The sequence below is a fragment of the Mustela putorius genome, unplaced genomic scaffold, assembly GCF_011764305.1.
Source record: "Mustela putorius furo isolate JIRA1106 unplaced genomic scaffold, ASM1176430v1.1 tig00003853_pilon_pilon_pilon, whole genome shotgun sequence".
Taxonomy (NCBI): Eukaryota; Metazoa; Chordata; class Mammalia; order Carnivora; family Mustelidae; genus Mustela; species Mustela putorius.
Window position 1 is genome coordinate 41,331,221 of NW_025422005.1, and position 23,054 is coordinate 41,354,274.

A 23,054-nucleotide genomic window follows, 5' to 3' on the forward strand; every position below is an offset into this window, starting at 1 on the left:
ACCAGAACAAAAGTCACTGCAGGCATTTAAAGCGTAAAGCTTTTCTGGTTAAATCTGCTTGTCTAGTTGTTTTTAAACTTTCTGGGTTAATTATTTCTTTCTCAGTTTTGTTTTGTTTTGTTTTTTAAACAACAAACAGGTCAAAATTTCCCGTCTCCTCGCTCAGTGACTGGCTGAGTCTCCATACTAATGAGTCCGCACTAGTTGAGTCCGACAGTGCGGAGTTAATGCTTAGTGAAAGATACGTGACAAAAGTACACACCCAAACAAAAATACACACCTCTTTTTTATTAGAATCCCTACAAATTTGTAGGCACAGACACAATGGAATTCTCAGGAGACTGCAAGCTCCAGAATGCAGTGCGGCCACCTGCACCTGCCGCATTTCTATTGGGAGGCGCAGAGCAGCCTGGGTTTTGTAGTTCATAAATACGGTCCCCGGGATAGGCTGCTCCTGTGAGAGAGAGAGAGAGGCGGAGCTGCTTGTATCACGTGGGCCCCGCTCCCGCCGCCGCTGTTGCCGTCGTCTTTCTCTGTCTCGACTGAGGCAGCCATCTTGCTCTTGCCGCGTGCTGTTGTTGGAGGACCCTCCCTGCTTCAGGTGAGACCCCCGGCGGTCCCGCCACTCCACGGCCATAGGCCGCTGCGCACGGTCTCCCCCCGCGCTCTTCTTCCGACACCCGCCAACCACTCGGGCTGCCACTTCCGCCGTGGCGCGCCGAGTGGGGGCGGAGGCGGCTGGTTTGGCTTGTCGGTTACCGGCGGCGCAGCTGGGGGTCGGCACCTGAGGGAAGGTCCCCAGCACCACCGCTCCCTGTGGGGGCCCGCGCTGTTGCCGCCCAGATTCAGTCCCAGGAGGCGGGTGGTCCCCCGCCTCTCTCCCGTTACTCTTTTTTATTCACAACAACAGTGCTGTGACAACAGCTATCTGTTGTCGTCTCCTTTGATCCTCCCACTCTACAGATAGGGAAACTGAGGTTAGCAGCCCCCGGCCCCGAAGCGCTTGGGACTGAATTCTGTTGCAGCTCTCTTCACCTCGTAATGGCAGTATTTGTTTACAGTTCTGTTCCCTCCCTGAGAAATTGCCTTGACCATCTCGATAGCCCCATCACACTGCTTGAAGCATAGTAGGCTGTCAGGAAATTGATTGACCGACGGGCACCCTGTTACACAGCTAGTGAATGGCGGTTTCAACTTCCGTTCCCACGTTCTTTTCACTTACACCATAGCTGTCCCCTCGGGAGTGGTAACAATAGTTACCAGTTTTTGAGTATCTACAGTGAGGCATACCCTGTGCTCAATAACTTAACCTTTAATCCTTAAAACAACCGTATGAGATGTGTGGTGTTAAAACCTTTTCTAACGCAGAAGGAACACAAGTTCAGAAAGTAAAATGCCTTTCCAAAGTCCTAAGTAGTAGAACCTTGAGCCTTTTGATTCCAAAATTTGTGCCTCTCTTAGAGATACCCCACATAATAAAAAGTTAGGACTAAAGGTTGAAGTTATTTTATCCGTGTGTAAACATGATATGTAAACATGGTGAAAGTGCCTACCATAATGCTTAGAACTTAGGCACTCAATAAATACTGATTATAATCTCATTATTTACACCTTTCTTGAGTCCTTGAGTAAAGGATTAAATGACCCTAGGTTCCCCAAGGAAGAATTCAGTAACTTATGTTCTTAGGAAGTTACTTCTGCCTTTTGGGTCTAGGAAGTGACTTCTCCCTTTTGGACCCTCATTTCCAAATCTGTTAAATTAGGAGAGAGATGGATCTATTTTATTTGTTTACAATTTATTTCTACCCTACTGTTGCTTGCAGGTATTTGAGATGGCCTCACATACAAAACAGAAATAATGGGTATAATGAAGTAAAGGTTGATTGAGGAATAGGGAATTAAATGAAGTGATCTTTGAGGTCTAGTTTAGATTCTGAGCTTGGCATCTCATCTCTCATAGACTGAGTCCAATCCTCTTTACTACTTCAACTCCACACACCCCAACATGCTAGTGGACAAAGGACAACCTTTCACCCTCCTCCCTCCCCCATGAGTTTACAACTTCCCTAAAATGGTTTTTCTCTGAGATAAGTTTTGGGAACAAGTTTTCTGTTGTACTGATTACATAGAATGGAATCTGTTCTTTCATCTACACATTGATATAGAGTTAATTTTGGTTTTGCTTTTGTTTCAAACAAGTCAAGGCTCTTCATCTTGACTTCAGTCTCCTGTCTTCCATCTCTTCTCTTGGGGATTGGTACTTCAAAATGCAGAAGAGTCTCAGATTTACCGTGCCTAGTTCTAATATTTTCACTTAGCCCCTTTTTTGTAAAAAAAATTTTGGGTTCTTTGTTAGTTCACTGTACTTTTGGGGCCACGTTCCTTTGGGGAAAGTGAATATTTGTCCTTTTCTGTGGATATTGAATATAGACATTGGAATTTGCATCAGCAATTTTTAAGTTTGTGGGTCTGTGGCTGAGTTGAGATTGTCACACACCTAAGCCTTCTGGCTTTGTATTCCTCCTGTAAAGGAGTTTGTAGCTGCTGAGCATTGTGATACAGCGATGGGCAAAGATTGAGGAATCATAAATTCTGAATGTTGTTTGGGAGCTGGACTTTATTTAGCTTGAAGCATGTGTATATACAGGTTACTGCTAAAGTCCAGTGTCAGAATACAGAATAGTGCTTATATAATCTTCGATTCTCTTTCATCTCTGAAAGACATTATCTTTGTCATGTGAATGATAATTATAAAGCAGTTAGAGAATTGGCCATAAAAGTTTTTATTCCCTCTCTCAAATCTTAGTAATAATCTGTTGGTCCACAGAACAAGTAAAACAAGATTTTTAACCTTGGCTTTTTTTTTTTTAATTGTTATTATTAAAGATTTTTATTTATTTATTTGAGAGAGGGAGGGAGAGAGAGCATGAGCAAGGGAGAATCACACTCCCCACTGAAGAGGGATCCTGAAGCAGGGCTCAATCCAGGGATTTGGGGATCATGACCTGATCCAAAAGCAGACAATTAACAAGCTGAGTCACCCAGATGCCCCTTAACCTTGGCTTGTATTTGTTTATATAGTGTGGAATGTTACAACCCATTATAAATTTAAGAACTGTTTTCTTTAGTAGGAATATCACTGATCAGATTAGGATTTATGACTTTACAATTTTCTTAGAATTTTCAAAATCAAAATTAGCCTTAAAAAGCTTATATTTAAGAATTTCCTCCTCCCAAACACACAAAGATTTAGAATTAATGTAGCAGAGATTTTTTTTTTAATCAAATTGTGCAGTGAAGCATTTTACCGTGTATGCAGGAATATCTTGACAAGTGTGACATACTATCAGTGCAAAATATTGAATGAACTCTGTGGAAGGGGCTGCTAAAGTGCTGAATGTCTGAAAAATCTGGCTCTCTTTTCCTGTTATTAACATACCATCTGACCTTGAATAGAAGATATGACTACCTCATATCTTGACAGCTAGACAGCCTATTGTTGAATTTCTTCTTTGTCCAGGTTTCTTTGGGGGGGGTCTATTTATGGTTACAAGGTTATATATGGTTCATTTATGATTTGGAAGGAAAAAGTCTGCTTAAAGGTTGTGCTAATAACATTTGGTAACTGCTCTGCTGTAAAAATCTCTGGGGGAAAAACTGGCTTGTCTAGAGATTTTATAATTGGGTAGGTTTTACTGAATGCCAACGAAATGAATTTTGATGTGGGGTTTGTTTGTTTTTTTTTTTTAAGATTTTATTCATTATTTCAGAGAGAGAGCATGCACATGAGCAGGGGGGAAGGGTAGAGGGAGAGGAGGAAGCAGGCTTCCCACTGAGCAGGTCACCTGACCTGCAGGCCTCCATCCCAGGACCCTGGGATCATGACCTGAGCTGAAGTCAGATTCTTAACTGCTTAACCAACTGAGCCACCCAGGAGCCCCATGAATTTTGTTTTTAAGGAGGGATCTTCAAATAGGTAACTTTGAGTCCCATTCTGTTTTCTGTTCGTATGTTTGTCTCCCTTGTGGTCTTATTTAATTTTGGTTCTCTTAATATCTGGTTTATAAAGCTAGAACGAGTTATTAATACTTATTAAGAATATAGAGACAGTATTAATATGATCATGATGGTGACGCATATTGCAAGCCTAGTGAGCCAGAAGGTACTGTTGCATAAACAGTTATTTTATTTTGGTAAAACAGTGACTTTAACAAATCTATTTTTCCCCCCCTAGATTTACCAACAGCATGAATCAAGAAAAGTTAGCCAAACTTCAGGCTCAGGTCCGGATAGGGGGCAAGGTGAGTGTGGCATAAGAAAAATTGAGAGGAAAATGTATTATTGCCAGATAGTAGTATTATTTTGGATTTGTGGTCATTGAAAATTTTAAATCTTTTATCAAGATCAAACCACATTCCAATTTGAAAATAACTTGTCTAGATTTAAAAGAGATAACTAGAAAACTTCTGTCTGGTGGTGCAATGGAAATAGCCACCTTTGTTTGAATCCTCTTAACATCTGGTAGTTATGTGACATGAACAAGTTATCTGACCTTGTTAGGCTTCCATCTTTCCATCTGCAGAACAGAAATAGATGCATCTGAGGATTAAAGTAATACTTTTGAAATGCCTAACATGGTGTCTGGCACAGCATGCATACTTAATAAATGATAGCGATTGTTATGTTAGACTCCTTTGCAGGGCATCCCAGATGTTGAGGTTACCTCATCTTGACTGGATATACCTACTTGTACAGTTAGGTTTATTAGGTTTAACTAGAAATGCTCAAGCTGATTGTATGTTTTGTTCATTGCTAGGTTTTCCTCCCAAATTCCTGCCTGTTCTTCTGTGTTGGTCAATATGAGCACAGACATTCTTATTCCATGTACTTTGAAGCCTGAGGAAGAGTTCATCCTGAGAATCTTTGATTCCCTTCAGTTCTAGCCCCCAGCTTAAGGAGAGTACTCTGCCCTTATCTCTGCCCAAAACAATCTTCGAAAAAGGAAAAGTGAGAATAGTACTCAGTTCAGACCTGGGAAGAGGGTAGGTAGGTCACTTATGTAGCAGCTTTACTTTTCATTTACTATGATGGTAACCATATCTCCTAGGGAAGGAGATAGTAGGGGAAGGGAAGAAATGACTTATTTTCTCCTTCCATAGTGATACAGCTATAGGACTCTGGAGTCATATTAACACATTCATGTAACCAAAGTGGTCACATTGTAGCATCAAGTATAAGGTAATGAACCAATGCAAAAACTAGGGATATTCAGGAGCCATAGAATGTACCTGGAAGAGCTTGGTTCAGCACTTTACATATTTTAAACCAGGTGGTAAATAAAACTAGTTTACTATGTACCTACTATGTTCCAGACACATAGTAGAGAAACTACTCAAGATTTTCTTCTCTTGACACAGCTTAGCTTGGAAGGGAGACATGCTCACAATTACACTACAGAATAATAAATGTTAAAATGAGGTACAAGGTGCTCTTGCCTAGGAGGGACAAGGAAGTCATCACTGAGCTGAGATTTGGAGAACAAGAATTTATCACTGTTTAGATAGGTGAGGGTAAGTGGGTAGAGGGAAAAGGGGATCGTCATTCTCATGCTTGCTAAGGCACTTAAGATGCTGTGATAGCTTGGCGCTTAATGGAATGGCTTGCTTTAGTTTGGTATGGTTAGAGTTTAGACTGTATAATGGATAAAGAATGGTAGAAGATGAAACAACCAGGGAATTGGGGGTTGTATCAGAGTCTTATATGCCATACTATGGCGTATGGGATTTTTTTTTTAAGATTTTATTTATTTATTTGACAGACAGAGATTACGAGTAGGCAGAGAGGCAGGCAGAAAGACAGGGAAGCAGGCTCCCTGCTGAGCAGAGAGCCCGATGTGGGGCTCGATCCCAGGACCCTGGGATCATGACCTGAGCTGAAGGCAGTTGCCCAACCAACTGAGCCACCCTGGCATCCATGGAGTATAGGATTTTATAGGCAGGGAGCAACTATTGAAAGATTTTAAGAACAATCATTTTAGAACGATAGGTGCTGGCAACATGGAGAAAGGAATGAAATGAAAGTTTGGCATAGAGGAGAACAGTTGAGAGACTGCTGCTTTGGTATATGGAACACAAATTTGGGAGTTGGAATGACATAATTCATATGAAGAGAAATAAAGATTAGGTAGATGGTGGTACCCCCAGCTATAAAACTTAGGAAATATAGGAGGAATAGTTTCATGGACTCAAGCTTTTAGACATGTCAAATTTGAGGTACCTGAGAATCATTTCATTTGAGGCATACACCAAGCAGTTGAGTTGCCCCTGAGTTAGGAACATTTCTCAAATAAATGACCATCTGTGAAAATAGTCACCTCTAGTCTATCCTTCAACAACTGGATTTTGTCACAACCTTTGCTGCTACTCACAGAACATTCTTCCACTCCCTCCAGCATTGCTGAGGCTGAAGCCCCTGCCTACTCTCTATATAGCTGATTCCCTGAGTACTTCAGGAGGTACCCAGAGATGGAAAACTCTCTTCCTTTCCTCCTTCCAGGACTCAGAAAGATTTAGCCCTCAATGCTTAGGCTTCTTTTGGTAACATTTTATTTTTGCTTTAGGTTATATTTTCTTTTAAATTGGTCCCGGAATTTATTTTAAATAGTTTTTCTTTTCTTTCTTTCTTTCGTTTTTTTTTTTTTTTTTTAAGATTTTATTTATTTATTTGACAGAGATCACAAGCAGGCAGAGAGGCGGGCAGGGCGGGGTGAAGGTAGGTATGCACCCTGCTGAGCGGAGAGCCCCATGTGGGGCTTGATCCCAGGACCCTGAGATCATGACCTGAGCCAAAGGCAGAGGCTTAACCCACTGAGCCACCCAGATGCCCCTTAAATAGTTTTTCAGGGGAAATATATATCTAAAGTTTCAAAGTATCCATTTAGAAATGAGCTCTTTCTATCTCAGTGAATAGTATAATTGTCAAACTATTTGCTCAGGCCGATATTCTGAGCATCATTCTAGATTCCTTTTTTCCTCATATCCCACGTCCAATCCATCAGTATGTTGGTTCTTCTGAGAGTCTAAGCTCTCACCATCTCCACTGCCAAAACGCCTTTATCTCTCATCAAGACTACTGCAGTAGCTTCCTGATTGATCTCATTATAGTTCATTATCCACAGCAACTTTAGTCATCTGTAAAAATCATAAATGAGATCAAATCATTCCCATGCTTAAAACCTTTGTATTACAATTAGAATAAAATCCAACTCCTACCCATGGCATTCTAGGCTACGTGATTTGGCCCTTTCCTATCTTTCTGATTGCATTTTCCTCCTCCTTCCCCTTTGTACACTCTGCCAAAACCATGACTGACCTGTTTTCTCTCTGTAGAAACAATAGGTTCGCTCGTTTCATTCTGCTTGGATCTCAGCTCATAATGTCACCTCTTCAGAGAGTCCTCCCTGAACAATAAAGTACTGCTCTGCGCCCACCCAATAAATACTCTTAGTACTGTGCTGGGGTTTTTTTGCCTTAATACCCGTATCCCATTTGAAAAGATCTAATTCATTCATGTATTTATTGACTTTTCCATCCCACTGTAATGTATTTTCCTTGAAGTAAGAACTGGATTGTTTTCATTCCTAGAATCTAGGAATACTCAGTTGTAGGCATTTGATTCTTAATTATGTCAGAATCTTCAAAGTTTCAGAATATCTTTAGATTTAACTTTATTGTCAGGGGGTGGTAGGTACTATAAAAAAGCATTCCTTGTAATATTTGGAAGTTGTCATAAAACACAGTTGTATTGTTTTATTATTGAAAACTTTTAAAACATGATATGTGGAAATGATAAATGGATATTAGAAAAAATAAGAACTGACTAGAACTGACTGTCAAAAATCTGGGTTAGGCTAACACAACTCTGAGCAGTCTTCTTGGTCATTAGTATTAAGTCAGCAATTTCTTATGTGGGTTTTAATTAGAGTATTGGGAATAGGAAGACATGTGACTGACTATACTTGCCAAGATGCAAAGCATCCTAACACTTCTGTTTGGTTATTTTTCAGGGTACAGCTCGCAGAAAGAAGAAGGTGGTACATAGAACAGCTACAGCTGATGACAAAAAACTCCAGAGTTCTCTAAAAAAACTGGCTGTGAATAATATAGCTGGTATTGAAGAGGTATGGTCATTTTGTAAATGGTTAAATTATGTGAACAAATAGCACCTTGATAGATAATTATCTACACTTTTCAGATGAGAAATATCAGCTTAGAAGAATCAGGTATTGTCAGCCAGGTGTCCGAAGGACTAGGTATTGAATTTGCTTATTGTATAAAAATGGATGATCAAAAAAAATGATTTTAGTTGACAGATAAGGAATTCCTACTTTTCTGTCTCAAAGAATTTGGCATATGTGACAAAATTATGGAACTGCTTTTAAATTTTCATGTAAAATAAGTTATTTTTTCCTAATAATATAGAAATAAACTCCAAGATTTCTTCAAATAAGGTGGATTTTTTTTCCCTTTCTGCTCAACAGTATCTTTTTATTACCTCAGTCAAGAAGCTCTAGCAATAGCTTTACATGGATTGGATTTCTTATTAGACCTTTTCTGGAAATTATTGGTTAAATTTTTTAAATCATCTCATTATATTTTGGTGATACTACTTTTCTTAAATATGAAGCCAAAGGATGTTATTTCAAAAGATGCGCAAGAAAAATGATAACATCAGCTCTTTATGACCTGTTACCATCTAAATTCACTTCTACCTGATAATTCCATTTCTGATAGTAAATTTTTTAAATTTTCACTGCCATAAATTAAATTGAATGTTTAAGTTAAATTATATTTAATATCATTACTATGTGTGGTACCACCTCACAATTTTTAACAGATCATTCGTGCCCATGTGCTATAAAACAGATCAGAGATAATGTGGAGGCAAGGATCACTAATAAATAGCAGACTATCAGAGAAGATGCAGTGAAATGGCCACATGTTCCTCCTACTGTGCATATATGAATAAATATTAACACATCATTTAAGTCTATTTTGTACTTTCAAAATTAGTATACTGATAAAATGGTAGAAAATGTAAGACACATGTATCTTTCTTCCTTTTTGCTTAATGTACCTGTGCATTTCTACTCTGATAAAGATTAGAACTTCATTTGCAAGTCTTGAAATTAAGCATTTTATATGCATTTTTTTCTTCTGAGCTATTGTAAGTTTTTATATATTTTTATTGACCTCAAAATAATTCTCAGAGAGATCATTCTCTTTATCTGGGATATATATGAGGAAAAAACTGTCTAAACCTCTCTTTAAAAAAATCCAAATAAATCTTGGTTAAAAAAAAGAGTAAGTTGCAATAATAGACAATAACTCTGATAACTTAAACAACTTTTTTTTTTTTAAGATTTTATTTGTTTATTTGACAGAGATCACAAGTAGACAGAGCAGCAGGCAGAGAGGGGGGGGGGAAGCAGGCTCCCTGCTGAGCAGAGAGCCCAATGTGGGGCTTGATCCCAGGACCCTGAGATCATGACCTGAGCTGAAGGCAGAACTTTAACCCACTGAGCCACCCAGGCGCCCCTTAAACGTAAACAACTTATAAATGTTCTGGCCATCTTACAACCTTGCATACATTTCTACTCTCTGAGTCCCCCTACCCCCTCCCTGCCCTGCCACCTCAGCACTACTGACATTTTGAACCAGCTGGTTTTTATTGTGGGAACTGTCATGTGTATTGTAGGATGTTTAAGCAGCTTCCCTGGCCTCTACACACTAGGTACCAGTAGCCCCACTACACACACACACACACACACACACACACCCGCCGAGTTATGACAACCAAAAATGTCCTCAGATTTTTTCACATGCCCCCTAGGGGACAAAGTCACCCTTGGTTGAAAAATACTTCTTTAGAGAGAGGAAAAGTTTCTATTTATACCTCTTTGAAGTATAGATTTAACTATGTAATATCTCCAAGGGCATGTTTTTCTAAATGTTTGTTTTTGTTCAGAAAACAAACTGGGACACTTGATGGTTATGATTAATAAAACTCTTTGTGGTCAGATAGCATTAACTTTATAAATGTTTTTTATAATAAGAAAACCAATCAGTTAACAGTCTTTGATCTTTTCAGAATACAACCAAATTTGTTACAGTGCATTGCTGAAGTGATGGTATTTTTGTAGTTGAAATTGTTCTAATAAAGTATTGATAGTCAGTACTTGGTGGACATCTACTGTGTGCCAAGCAATTTGCCAAGGACTTGCTAGATAGTAGTTCATAAGTTATTATTCATAGTCTCTGTCCTTTGGAGCTTACAGTCTAATAGGGAAATTAATTAGATAACGAGACAAACATATTATCCCATTTCAGATTCACTATATCTCTTTGAGTCAGTTGTTACGGGCTACGGAGAAGAAAGCGGAGACAGAATTAGGTACCTGCCCAAGATCACTTAGCTAGTAAGTGTTAAGAGTCTAAGTGTTAAAACCAAGTTCATTCTTTTTGTCCATTTTATCCTGCTTTTGGTCTTTTCAGTTGCACTTTCTTACATCCTCTCTTGGCCTTTTCCTCTCCTCCTGCTCCCCTCTTTATCCCTCAAACCCCCACCACCACCAGAGAAAGAAAGTATCTGCCTTATACCCTGTATTATTGAACACCTACCATGCAGAATTAGTTACACCATTACATATAAAAGAAATCCCTATCAGTATTTCCAAAGACATGGATGTTTCTCTTTTTTCAGGTCTTTTTTTTTAAGAATTTTTTTTTTTTTCGATCACAGGACACTGGGATCATGACCTGAGCCAAAGGCAGAGGCCTTAACCCACTGAGCCACCCAGGCGCCCCTTTTTCCAGGTCTTAATGCAGGCATTATTTCTCCCAGAAGCCTTCCTGGTAACACACTTAACACATTTGCGTAAAGAAGGGTTAGATGCTTTTCCTGTGTGCCTTTATAATGTCCTGTATTTATTTTATTATAGCATTTATTAAACTGTGGTGTGAATTCCTTTTGTAGCTACTACTGATGGCATTTCTAGCTTTTTGAGGAGTCATAGCACAGAAAATTAATGCTACTGGGGCACCTGGGTGGCCCAGTTGGTTAAACGTTAAACTTCAGGCCCTGGATCATGAAGAGTCCTGGGATCATGCTCAGCGAGGAGTCTGTTTGCCGCTCCCCCTGCTCCTTCTGTCTCAGTCACTGTCTCTCTCCCTCTCTCTCCCCTTCCCTCCCAAATAAATCTTTAAAAAAAGAAAAGAAAATTAGTGCTACATAATAAGCACATACACACACTCATTGCACCCCAACCCTGTATGTGTGTATGATGTCTTCCAGCCCTCACAGACTGGTTAAAGAGAAAATATGCATAAAGATCATCAACAATGTAAGGTAACAGCTATAAAATTTCTGAATATTTGAAGCTAAGATGGGAGGAGTTTTACTTTTTTCCTTTTTCCCTCTTTCTAAAATTGGTTTTTGAGAGCTAACATACTTGTACTTTATATAACACTTGGCAGATTTTGTGTAGGAATATCTAGTATACTATATATAACCTAGCTTGCCTCAAACATTATGTTTGTGTTACTAAGTTTAACGTAGAGTTTTTTTCAAAAAATTTTTAAAGAAAACGATGACACACATTTGGTTTAAAAACAGCTCTTGGAATGAGAAAAGAAACTACTGCATTAAATGTAAACATGAAGGGGCGCCTGGGTGGCTCAGTGGGTTAAGCCGCTGCCTTTGGCTCAGGTCATGATCTCAGGGTCCTGGGATCGAGTCCCGCATCGGGCTCTCTGCTCAGCAGGGAGCCTGCTTCCCTCTCTCTCTCTCTGCCTGCCTCCGATTGCTTGTGATTTCTCTCTGTCAAATAAATAAATAAAATCTTTAAAAAAAAAAAATGTAAACATGAAAAGGGGAACCTGGGTGGCTCAGTGGGTTAAGCTTCTGCCTTCGGCTCAGGTCATGATCTCAGGGTTCTGGGATTGAGCCCTGCATCGGGCTCTCTGCTCAGCAGGGAGCCTGTTTCCTCCTCTCTCTCTGCCTGCCTCTCTACCTACTTGTGATCTCTATCTGTCAAATAAATAAATAAAATTTTTTAAAAAAATATAAACATGAAAAGTTGTACAGAAGTTTTCAGAAACACTAAGATATGAAAAAAATATATCAGCATAGAAGAAACACATTAATTACAATTTTGTCATCTTTTATTTGGAATGTCTGAAACTTGTTTCAGAGTGCCGAATTCTGGGGCACCTGGCTGGCTTAGTCAGTAGAGCAGGGAACTCTTGATCTTGGGGACATGAGTTTGAGCCCCACGTTGGATATAGAGTTTACTTTAAAAAAAAAAAAGTCCTGACCTTTGAGGAAAGTACTCTTTCTGTTTTTCAGCACTTTTAGAAAAGCAGATAAAAACTTCCAAAAAGAGAAGACACCATTGCCATTCTTGTAAAACAAATAAAACAAAAAATAATATTACTGTGTTTTCTGTACTTAGACCTTCAAAACATCAAACAAGTAGAAAGTATTCAGTTTGGTGGGTGGGGAACAGGGAAATCAGTGATGGATTCCAAAAATTCATGGAATATACTTCTGCCAAGTAAAGTTCTAATCTTACTTTCTAAGTTGTTGGTATTGGTGATTTTTTTTCCCTCTCCCAAAGTTTAATTTATGTACTCTTTAGAAACTTTAAAAAACTGAAGGACTATTTGGATTAAGACAAGCTTCTCTGGTCTTTGATGTATTCATTAGTTTGTTGATTTCGTATAATAAATTATAAGTCATAGATAGATTTCTTTTACATGTTACCAAAGACAGAGAAATGCAAAGCTGTCAAAAAGTAAGGGTACTGGAGTGTCAGAGACTGTTTCATACAAAAGCCTAGGTTTTACGAAGGAATTCCTAGGCAGACCCCAGAAGATTTATAATCCAAAATTCCAAAATCCAAACTTATAATCTAAATTTCTAAAAATGTTTTATATGCTATAACATTTGAAGGTATTTGGATGTGCTTCCTTTTTGGTAATCTAGTTGAATATAGCGACCATGCTGTTACCTGTCTTTACCTGATAACATAAATCTATCAACAGTGGGATCTGTTCTATTTCTCAGAAGTTATTGATTTTATCAAATTTATTTGGTAAGCATTGTCATCAAAAATTGGAATCTCTGATCTAGATGGCCTAGTTGCTTCAGAGAGTTTTATATTCAGAGGGCATCTTCTGTTGTAACTAGGATATGATTCTGCCTCTGGAACTTTTCCTTTATTTCCAGGTCTGATTAATTAATCAACCCCTTCTTTCTACTTCCATTGCCCTTAGCTTAAGTTGCTCTGCTCTAATACATTTATTAATGACAGCCTCATATTGTGGGGTATAATGGTTACTTATTAACCAATTAGTCTTTTTTTTTTTTCCAGATTATAAGAACTTGATAGCAGGGACCGTGTTTATTCATTATAGTCTGTAGCATGCTGACTCTCATGATGAGTTTATTTGGGGCCTATTAAGTTTAAGGGATACTGATTATTTGAGATGGAATTGTTCTCAAGAAGTTAGACATTGGGGTGCCTGGCTGGCTCATTCAGTGGCACATACAACTCAATGTTAGGATTGTGAGTTCAAGCCCCATGTTGGGCATAGAGATTACTTATTAAAAAGAAAAAAAGTTAGCCATAGGACACTGGAGCTCAGGAAAACACTTAGGGCTGAGAATGTAAATTTTATAATTGTCCTCATAAGTTTTACTGTTTATATTTTCCTTTTCCTGGTTCTTACTTTTCCTGAACCACTTATACCAGAAGGAGAACCTTGGTTGACCCTTAACCACAATTCTTTCTTCCTCCAACCCCAGGTGGCAATGTGTAGACAGCTCTGAGTACAGGAGAGTAAAAGGGAAATACTATGTCCCATTTACCTTATCCTATCATAGCAGCCTCACTTTTTCTTTTAAGATCCTGATTTTGGGTTTTTTTTTTTTACTATTTTTTTATTGTAGTAAATATATGCAGCATAAAATTTGTCATTTTAACCATTTTTGAGTACAGTTCAATAGTACTATATTTAAAGTGTTGTGCAACCACAACTATTATCTATTTCCAAAATTTTTTTTTTTAATTTTTTTAAAGATTTTATTTATTTACTTGACAGAGAACACAAGCAGGGAGAGCAGCAGGCAGAGGGAGAGGGACAAGCAGGCTCCCCACTGAACAGAAAGTCCAACACTTAGGCTTAATCCCAGGACACTGGGATCATGACTTAAGCTGAAGGCGGACACTTAACTGACTGAGACACCCCGGTGCCCCTATTTCCAAAATTTTTTATCATCCCAAACCAAAACTCTATATCCGTTAAGCAATAACTTTTCATTCCCCCTTACCCAACTCGATAGCCTGTAATCTATTCTTTGTCTCTGTGGATATGCCTGTTGTAAATATTTTGTGTAATACAATATTTGTTTTGTGTCTAGCATACTTCATTTAGCATAATGTTTTCAAGGTTCATCCATGTTTTAGCATGTATCAGAATTTCACTCCTTTTATAGCTGAATAATATTCCATTGTATGGATAATACCACATTTATCCATTCATCTGTTGATGAACATTTTCTGTTTTTTAAAATAGCATCCCCCTTCCAATATAAAAATATTTTGTTGTCGGAGTGCCTGGGTGGCTCAGTTGGTTGAGCCTCTGACTCTTGTTTTCAGCTCAGGTCATGATTGCAGAGTGATGGAATCAAGCCCAATGTCGGGCTCCATGCTCAGTGCGGAGTCTGCTTGAGATTCTTGCCCTAGCCTCTCTGGTCCTTCCCCTGCTCACACATTTGCGGTCTCTCTCTCAAATAAATAAACAAATAAATAAAATCTTTAAAAATATATATTGTCGGGACACCTGGGTGGCTCAGTTGGTTGGACGACTGCCTTCGGCTCAGGTCATGATCCTGGAATCCCGGGATCGAGTCCCGCGTCGGACTCCCAGCTCCATGGGGAGTCTGCTTCTCTCTCTGACCTTCTCCTCGTTCATGCTCTCTCTCACTGTCTCTCTCTCAAGTAAATAAATAAAATCTTTTAAAAAATAAAAAAAAAAAAATATATATATATATATATATTGTCATTATAGGAAGTTATGGTATACAGAAGATAAAAAGATACGAACATTTGATCATAATCCCCACTACCCAGAAACAACTACTATTAGCTTTTTATTTCTTTCCTATCTTTAGATGCATGTACTTTTAACGTGTTTGAGACTGTAGCTAGATGCACAATTCAGAATTTTTTCCCCCCAAATAGCATTATATTATGAAAATTGTTTCATATCATTAAAAAACTCTTCTTGGGGCACCTGGGTGGTACAGTCAGTTAAACATCCAACTCTTGGTTTCGGCTCAGGCCATGATATCAGTGTCATGAGATCAAGCCCCATGATGGGCTTCAGACTCAGCATGAAGTCTGTTTTGGATTCTCTCTCCCTCTTCCTCTGCCCCTCCTGCTCATGGTCTCTCGCTCTCTGTCTCTAAAATAACTACATAAATCTTAAAAACAAAACAAAACAGGGGCACCTGGGTGGCTCAGTGGGTTAAAGCCTCTGCTTTCGGCTCAGGTCATGATCCCAGAGTCCTGGGATCCAGCTTCACATCGGGTTCTCAGCTCAGCAGGGAGTCTGCTTCCTCCTCTCTCTCTGCCTACTTGTGATCTCTGTCAAATAAATAAATAAAATCTTTTAAAAAACAAACAAACAAACAACAACAACTTCTTCTTAATCAACAGTGTAGATGTCTGCATATGTTCCAATGGATATATCATAATTTAACATTTCTTAATTTATAATACATTATAATACATTATACATAATACTATAATACATTATTATAATACATTATAATTTATAATACATTATGATGCTTTGATAATAAAAGAATCATGTGTTTGGTTTCAATATACATAATATGTATCTTCATCTCTAATTTCCTTCAGAGAGATTCTTGGAAATACAGTTAGTGGCTGAACGAGCATGAACATTTTAGAATTTTTCATGTTGCCAAATTGCTTTTCAAATAGTTGTGCCATTTTATACTATCTATAGCATAGCTGTGAAGAATCCATCTCATCAGACTCTTGCCTCCAAAGCATAAGAGAAAATGATCCCAGCATATTGTACAGTTTAATTACAGCTGTTAGCTTTATTTCATATCAACAATAATAGATTATGTTCATACTAGCCTTTAGAAATAAGCAGGTGCTAAGCTTAAAAGGACTGATTGTGAAAGATACTTATGGAAGTATGCACCAAGGCCATAATATTCAAATTTTTACCTCCCTTAGCCTCACAAAACCGCAGACGCTATGTCCTTTTTTCTTAAAATGTCTATTATTTCACCCCATTAAGATAACAGGAGTAAGGCAATAAAAGGTGAATTTCCTGATAAACATTTAAATGCCATTACAGGGGCAGTTAGCTGGTTCAGTTGGTAGAGCATACAATTCTTGATCCTCGGGGTTGTGAGTTCAAGCCCCATGTTGGGTGTGGAGATTATTTAAAAATGCAGTCTTTTAAAAATAAGTAGATAAATAAATGCCACTACATAAAGGAAGGAGTAGCAGTAAAACTTGATTTTTAAGACAACTGTCAATTCTCAGAACCGCAGCTAGCCAGCCTAGTGGGGACTTAGATACCCAAAAAATCACATGGAAGAATTTAAACTTCCTCTGTGAACTGAGAGGGCAGTTATCAGCAAGAGCTTTAGAGTCAGTGGTAAATTTGTGAGCCTCCTAGAGCCATAAAAACGTATTGTTGTGTAGGATTAAAGCACACATCAGATTTACCATATAGAAGGTTGCTGTGATAATATATGTGACCTCCTCAGAGGTCAGCCTTTGCTGGTTTTGATAACAGCATAATGGGGCCACCCAGCAGTTGCCAAGAATGACTTAAATGCTCCTGAATGCTGTAGGGCATTCAGGCTGATTCTGAAAAGTCTGAACAATAAGAAAAGTCAAGGCTAAGATATAGCTCAGGAGGTTCTGAGCATCTTCATTAAGAGAACTACTGGAGCTATTTCTAAATTTGAGATGACCCTTTAGCATTTGGAGTGTTGAAGTCTGACAGCATCCAAGATTTTAAAATAAATTGAATTTGAGGTGTCCCATTCATTTGGCACATTTGAGTGACTGTTATGTACTGGACATTTGGGGGCATACTATGTCTAGTAAGGCATGGTCTCTGATCAGAAAGTGTTCATCTTCTAATAAAGTCAAAGACTTGCAAACACAATTACAGTACAAGATAATTCCATATATTTGCAATACCCATGAGGTGCAGGAAGTGCACAAAGAATCCTAAATTTTTACAGAGAAAGAAGCATCTGATCCAAGTCTTGGATAAATGGGAATTTGCAACGTGGAAAAGAAAAGAGTTCTTCTAAACAGTGAAAACAACATATGTAATTGTACTAGGCATGTGAGATAATATTTTCGATAATTACAAAACGTGTCAGCATTTCTCAAGCAAAAAATAAGAGCAAGGGCATCTGGTGGTGTGCACTAGGGTCTCAAAAATGCTACTTCCTCCATTGCTCAAGTAGCATCCTTTACCTTCAGCTACCTGTTAAAGTGGAAAAAACATTTTGATATAAAAGGGTTATTTGATTGGGAAAAGACCTGAGCTGGTACAGTGGCTAGGTTAATAGTCTTTTTCCTTGTGTGCTCCTTATTTTTATACGTATGTAGATTGTACCACTTATGTGGAACACACAGCAGTAAAATCACTAGAAAAAGTGAAGTCTTCATATGAAATGTGTACAGTTTGCTTTGTGAATTTAACAAGTTCCTTATCCCTTCCTTTGGTGGGGGAAGTGTCTAACTGATCTTGCTCAACCCAACAATTCATCCTTTGATAGTCTAATAGCTTGCATCTAGGAGCCTTATATAACCATGTTATTTGCTCAGTAGAGAGGAAGGAATGGTAGAAAGAAAATATTCTAGCCTTTAACTTCTAAAATTTAATTCTCATTTCTAAAATTAACTAAACTCTCCACCCCTTTTTGGACCTTTTTATTCACAGAGCTACAACTTTTGTGCAACCCTATTTAAAATAACCATATTTAAATTTATTTCTGTTTCACAGCCTTAGATGGAATTCATCCTTCTTTTCACACTAAACTCAATTTAAACTACAAAGACCTTTATCAGGTTGTAAAATAGGACCTAACATTTAGCCTTTGGTAAAGAAGCTTAAACACAGGAAAATTCATTTGGCTGGGGCTAGGGCTTCTTGCTTGTTTTGTAGCCAATAAGATATATATTATGTATATATGTGTTGCATTTTTTTGCATTCTCCATTTAGCCTGTGTTTTGAGATAAATAATTCTCTGGCAAGCTTTCACAAGGTCACAGAATTGAATTTTTGTAGGGAAATAAACATTTTTAAGAATGAGGAAGGAAACTAAACAGAAATTCGGGGACCCACACTCAAGTTCTAGGTTTGCATGTAACTATTTGTCCTTGGATATGTTGCTTAAACAAGAGCTCTTGTCTTTAGTATTTATTTCTCTAAAAGGGATTTGAACTAGAAAACCTCTTTCAACAAATACATGGCCTGACTTTTGGAACAATATTGATTTCAAATCTCTTTTGATTTTAACATTTATAAATAATAAATATCTCAGATTCTAATATTTCAGACTCTTTTCATCCTAGATGTATTATAGAGATTTGGTCTTAATTTAGAATATAGAGTCCTACCATATCTTTATTCTTTTCCCATTCTAGGATAGATGCAGAACATTCCATTCCATATCCACTATGCCACCTCCTTCTCAAGTCCTTCCTCTTCCAAATTTTCAGCCACTTTACTGTTAAACTTTCCTACCTAAACTATAATTATCTTCAGAACTATATAATTTCTCTTTCTCTAAAGTCAGTATAAATTGTTTTTAACTCACAATGGTATTTGTTCAGAACAGCTGGATTGAATGCTTACTGGGTGTAATATGTATAATAGAACCTTAATTAAAATATGGATAGAGGGAACGGTATAGAATTCAGATAGTGATTTTTGTCAGAGAAACTTGGGAAATTACTTGTAGATCTTAGTTGCAATTTTTTCCCAAAGGATTTGCCTTCTTTCTCTGTGTTCCAGGTATGCCTGAAATTTAGAAGCCCTTTATTCCCCTTCCTTTCTGGTGCTATCAGTGGTGATGATCTCCCACTTCCACTGACCCTGGAGAACACCGCATCTCTGCTTGATTTTGACAAGGGCAGTTTTTGGATGGATCATGAAATGCTTCTAAAGTAGCCAAGAGTTAACTCTCCTGACTTTTTTCTAAAATAAGCATGTTACCATCAAGGTAACTTACACAGTGGAATCAACTACTAGTGGAATCACATTATTCAAACATTTAACTTATGCAAATTCAGCTTTACTAAAACATAATAAGAAAGTGCATGAGTGAGAGAGAAAAATAATCTTTTAAATAGCACATGTTTAACCTTCCTTTTCAGGCAGTGGATAAAATTGAATCTGAAACAGTCAATTCATGTGGTGAAAGCTACCAAAAGAATGTGAGGATGATTTTAAAGGTTTCCCAGTGATTGATGAAGCATGTTCAGGTGGCCAGGCAAGTGGGTTGGAGAGCCTCTTTGACATTTACAAGGCTTATTGAAGGTTGTTGAGAAGCTATACATAAGAGTTAGAGGAACTGACAAAATCTTTTATAAAGAATGATATGAGGAGAACAAACTGAAATGTTTGTAAATTTACTAAGTGTTCAGAGGAATGAAACATCTGGTTAAATTTCTGAGTGTTCTTTATGGATTTTCAGTGGTTATTTTTTACCGTACACTATTACCCTTTCCAATGTGTCACCTAAGAGAAAGATGCTGTCCCACCCACCAAATGTACTAATTTAGTTCAGTGGTGTAAATCAGGTAAGATAGTGGGTAATTTTATTAAGAAGCCAGTTCTTAGCTGATAATTCCATTATTTTTAAAATGTGGCATTGAACTTCTTTCTTATAGTAGTAAAAGTCTTTGAATTTAAAATCTAGATTCTGTAATAAAATGTTTCTTGACCATCCTAGTTATTTGTGCCCTCTACACCATTTTACTTTGTTGCTGCTAGGGTCTTTTTCCACCCATTATCTACTGCTTAGACAATTACTACCTTGGGATTGTTTTTAAAAACAAAAACAAAAACACCATAATTGGCTAAGTTGTTATTTAAACAGATAATGTTTTAGTTGTACCAGATATGTGAAGTATATTTTTCTTCTATGATCATACAGGTGAACATGATTAAAGATGATGGGACAGTTATTCATTTCAACAATCCCAAAGTCCAAGCTTCCCTTTCTGCTAACACCTTTGCAATTACTGGTCATGCAGAAGCCAAACCAATCACAGAAATGCTTCCTGGAATATTAAGTCAGCTTGGTGCTGACAGCTTAACAAGTCTTAGGAAGTTAGCTGAACAGTTCCCACGGCAAGGTAGGTATTTCTGTTCAGTATCCTTCCTTCGCTATAATCTAAAGAACCTAATGAGTTAAAAGGTCCATTTTATACTGGAAGGATTTATTTGTATGTAAATTTTACATACAGAATGTTACTCATATGCTTCATAAATCTTTGAATTTGTTTCTTTAATAATGGTGCAGTGTAGCTGATAGAATATATGGATACATTTTTGTAATAGAGTTGAGGTAATTACCTAAAAGGTCTATACACCACATTTTACAGACAGCATTTGATATTCACTTTTTTTTTTTTTTTAAGATTTTATTTATTATTTGACAGAGACACAGCAAGATAGGGAACACAAGCAGGGGGAGTGGAAGAGGGAGAAGCAGGCTTCCTGCTGAGCAGAGAGCCCAATGCGGCCTGGATCCCAGGACTCTGGGATCACGACCTTAGCCAAAGGCAGATGCCCAGGGTCTGACCCACCCAGGCGCCCCTGATACTCACTTCTGACTAATTACAAGAAGAAGATACTGTTAGGAGAGAACTGTATTTTTGTTTAATATTGTTGATTGAACTACAAGCACGGCAACTATAAGTTCTGAATTTCCACAATAGCCCTGGTTTCAAATGTCTTGTCACCCCTCAAAATCCAAGAGCCTTTTCTGTCAGTGCCCATACTATATGGCTGGATACTTCCTTATATCAGAAGAGATGGAAAGTCTTGAATATTGATTTTTTTAATTTAAGCATATGAAATTTATAAAATAAATTAACTGTAGTATCTTTTTATTCCAGCCATCAGAATTATTTCACTTTCCAAATAAATTTTACCCTCACTGCCCACTGAAACTGCCAGCTGTATTTAGTATATACCTAATGAAGTTAAAGTGTTACTGATTTTAGTGTTAAGTAAAAAATATGGTATTAGGTCAGACAAAATTTTAGCTTTTTCTGAACAACTATTATAATATTTAGACAGGAGAAAAGAATAAACAATATAAGTGTTCTATTAAAGGCCTTTGTTCTTAAGAACTAATTCTAAAATGTTTTGTAGTGTTGGATAGCAAAGCACCAAAACCAGAAGACATTGATGAAGAGGATGATGATGTTCCAGGTAAGAGACATTTCTTTAGCACTAAGATTTTTAGCAGCCTGCTTATCTCATTTAATTCATTTTATAATGACTTTCAGTTTTTGTTGATGGTGAACTCATGAATTTAAATTGATTCACAATAGTATGGATACAATCTAATGAAAAAGAATAAAAGTCTTCCCATTTAGAACTTAGAATCAGAAATTGTCACAAAAGCTCTGCTGCCTGCATTTGTTAAATTAGAATCACAGTGATTTTAAATTTGCATAGTTACCGTTACATGATTTCCATGGGAATTATGATTGACATACGAAAATGCTGTTCATCTGAGTTTGCTCAGACAAAAAAGGACTAACATTTCCTTAGGATTAGTGTTTTAAAAGCAGATAAATGAAGCATTATTAGTGAAATACCACCAGTTCATTTCTTCTTCTTGTCCTCTATGTTTTCAGGCTAATTTTAATAGCCACAATTTGGTTTTTATTAGGTTTAGAAGTTAGGAATTTCATTTACCTCTTTTTCTTCTTTTGTATCTTTAACTCATTTACTTTTTTTTTTTTTTTTTTTTTTTTTTTTTTTTTTTTTTTTTAACTCATTTACTTTTTTTTTCCTCCAGATCTCGTAGAAAATTTTGATGAGGCATCAAAGAATGAAGCTAACTAAAATTTTTTCTGGAGTTTGGAAACTGGCATGGACTAGATTTAACAAATCAGCTATGTGGTTCCAAAGTTTTACAGACATGGAGAACATCAACTGTTACTAGTTCAGTAATATAAATATTTTGTATATTGATAATGCTGTTTGTTCAGCATTTTTCGGTCATTTGATTTTGCATTTTGCACTTCCTCCCAGGATCTATTCTTTTGGTCAAAATACGAAGTATTGGTGCAGTTTGAGGGTGTTTTGGTGTTTGATTCTCAGTTTTCTGTTTTGTTTTTTTGTTGGGGTATTTTTGGTGTGTATGTGTATGTATGCGTGTGGGTATGTGTGTATACAGTGGAGAGCAAATTGGAAAACAGTTCTATTTATCCTCCTTCTTCCCCCAGTAGAAAATAAAACAAATCTTTACATTTGTTACTTTTTATTTTTTTCTAATAATGCACAGAATTAGAAAAGTGAGTACCCTGGATTTCAGATCTGAGATTTTACCCTTGGAAGTTTGGTTTTAATTTGCTTTGTTAACATATTTTTTATACATTTTTCTGGGTTTAAAATGTCTTCAGATATTTTGTCACCAGCTCCATGTTGGTATAGTGGATAGCATATCTTTGGTACATTGCCTTAGATTCACTTACCTAGTCAGACCCAGAACATTTTCTTCTGGCTTTCTTCCTAAATCCTTTTTCGCTCTCCTTTTGGTCTCCCAGTGGCCTGGTCAGCCTTTGATAATGCTCTTCCTCATCTTCTACCTAGCCTGAGAAGGATGTTCTCCATATAGAGTTAAGTGAGTGCCTAATCCCTCTTTTGGTAAGACATTTTTCTCTCATCCTGAGG

At 37.4% G+C, this 23,054-nt stretch overlaps 1 protein-coding gene across 1 annotated transcript; it reads left to right on the plus strand.

The window, feature by feature from the left end:
• The first annotated feature begins 461 nt into the window (after positions 1 to 461).
• BTF3L4 (basic transcription factor 3 like 4) lies at positions 462 to 22,633 on the plus strand. Its single transcript, XM_004774469.3, has 6 exons — positions 462 to 601; positions 4,235 to 4,301; positions 8,066 to 8,179; positions 20,296 to 20,497; positions 21,522 to 21,581; positions 22,177 to 22,633. Exons 2-6 carry the CDS (start codon positions 4,248 to 4,250, stop codon positions 22,221 to 22,223), a joined length of 477 nt encoding a protein of 158 aa, XP_004774526.1. The 5' UTR covers positions 462 to 601; positions 4,235 to 4,247; the 3' UTR covers positions 22,224 to 22,633.
• The last annotated feature ends 421 nt before the right edge of the window (positions 22,634 to 23,054 follow it).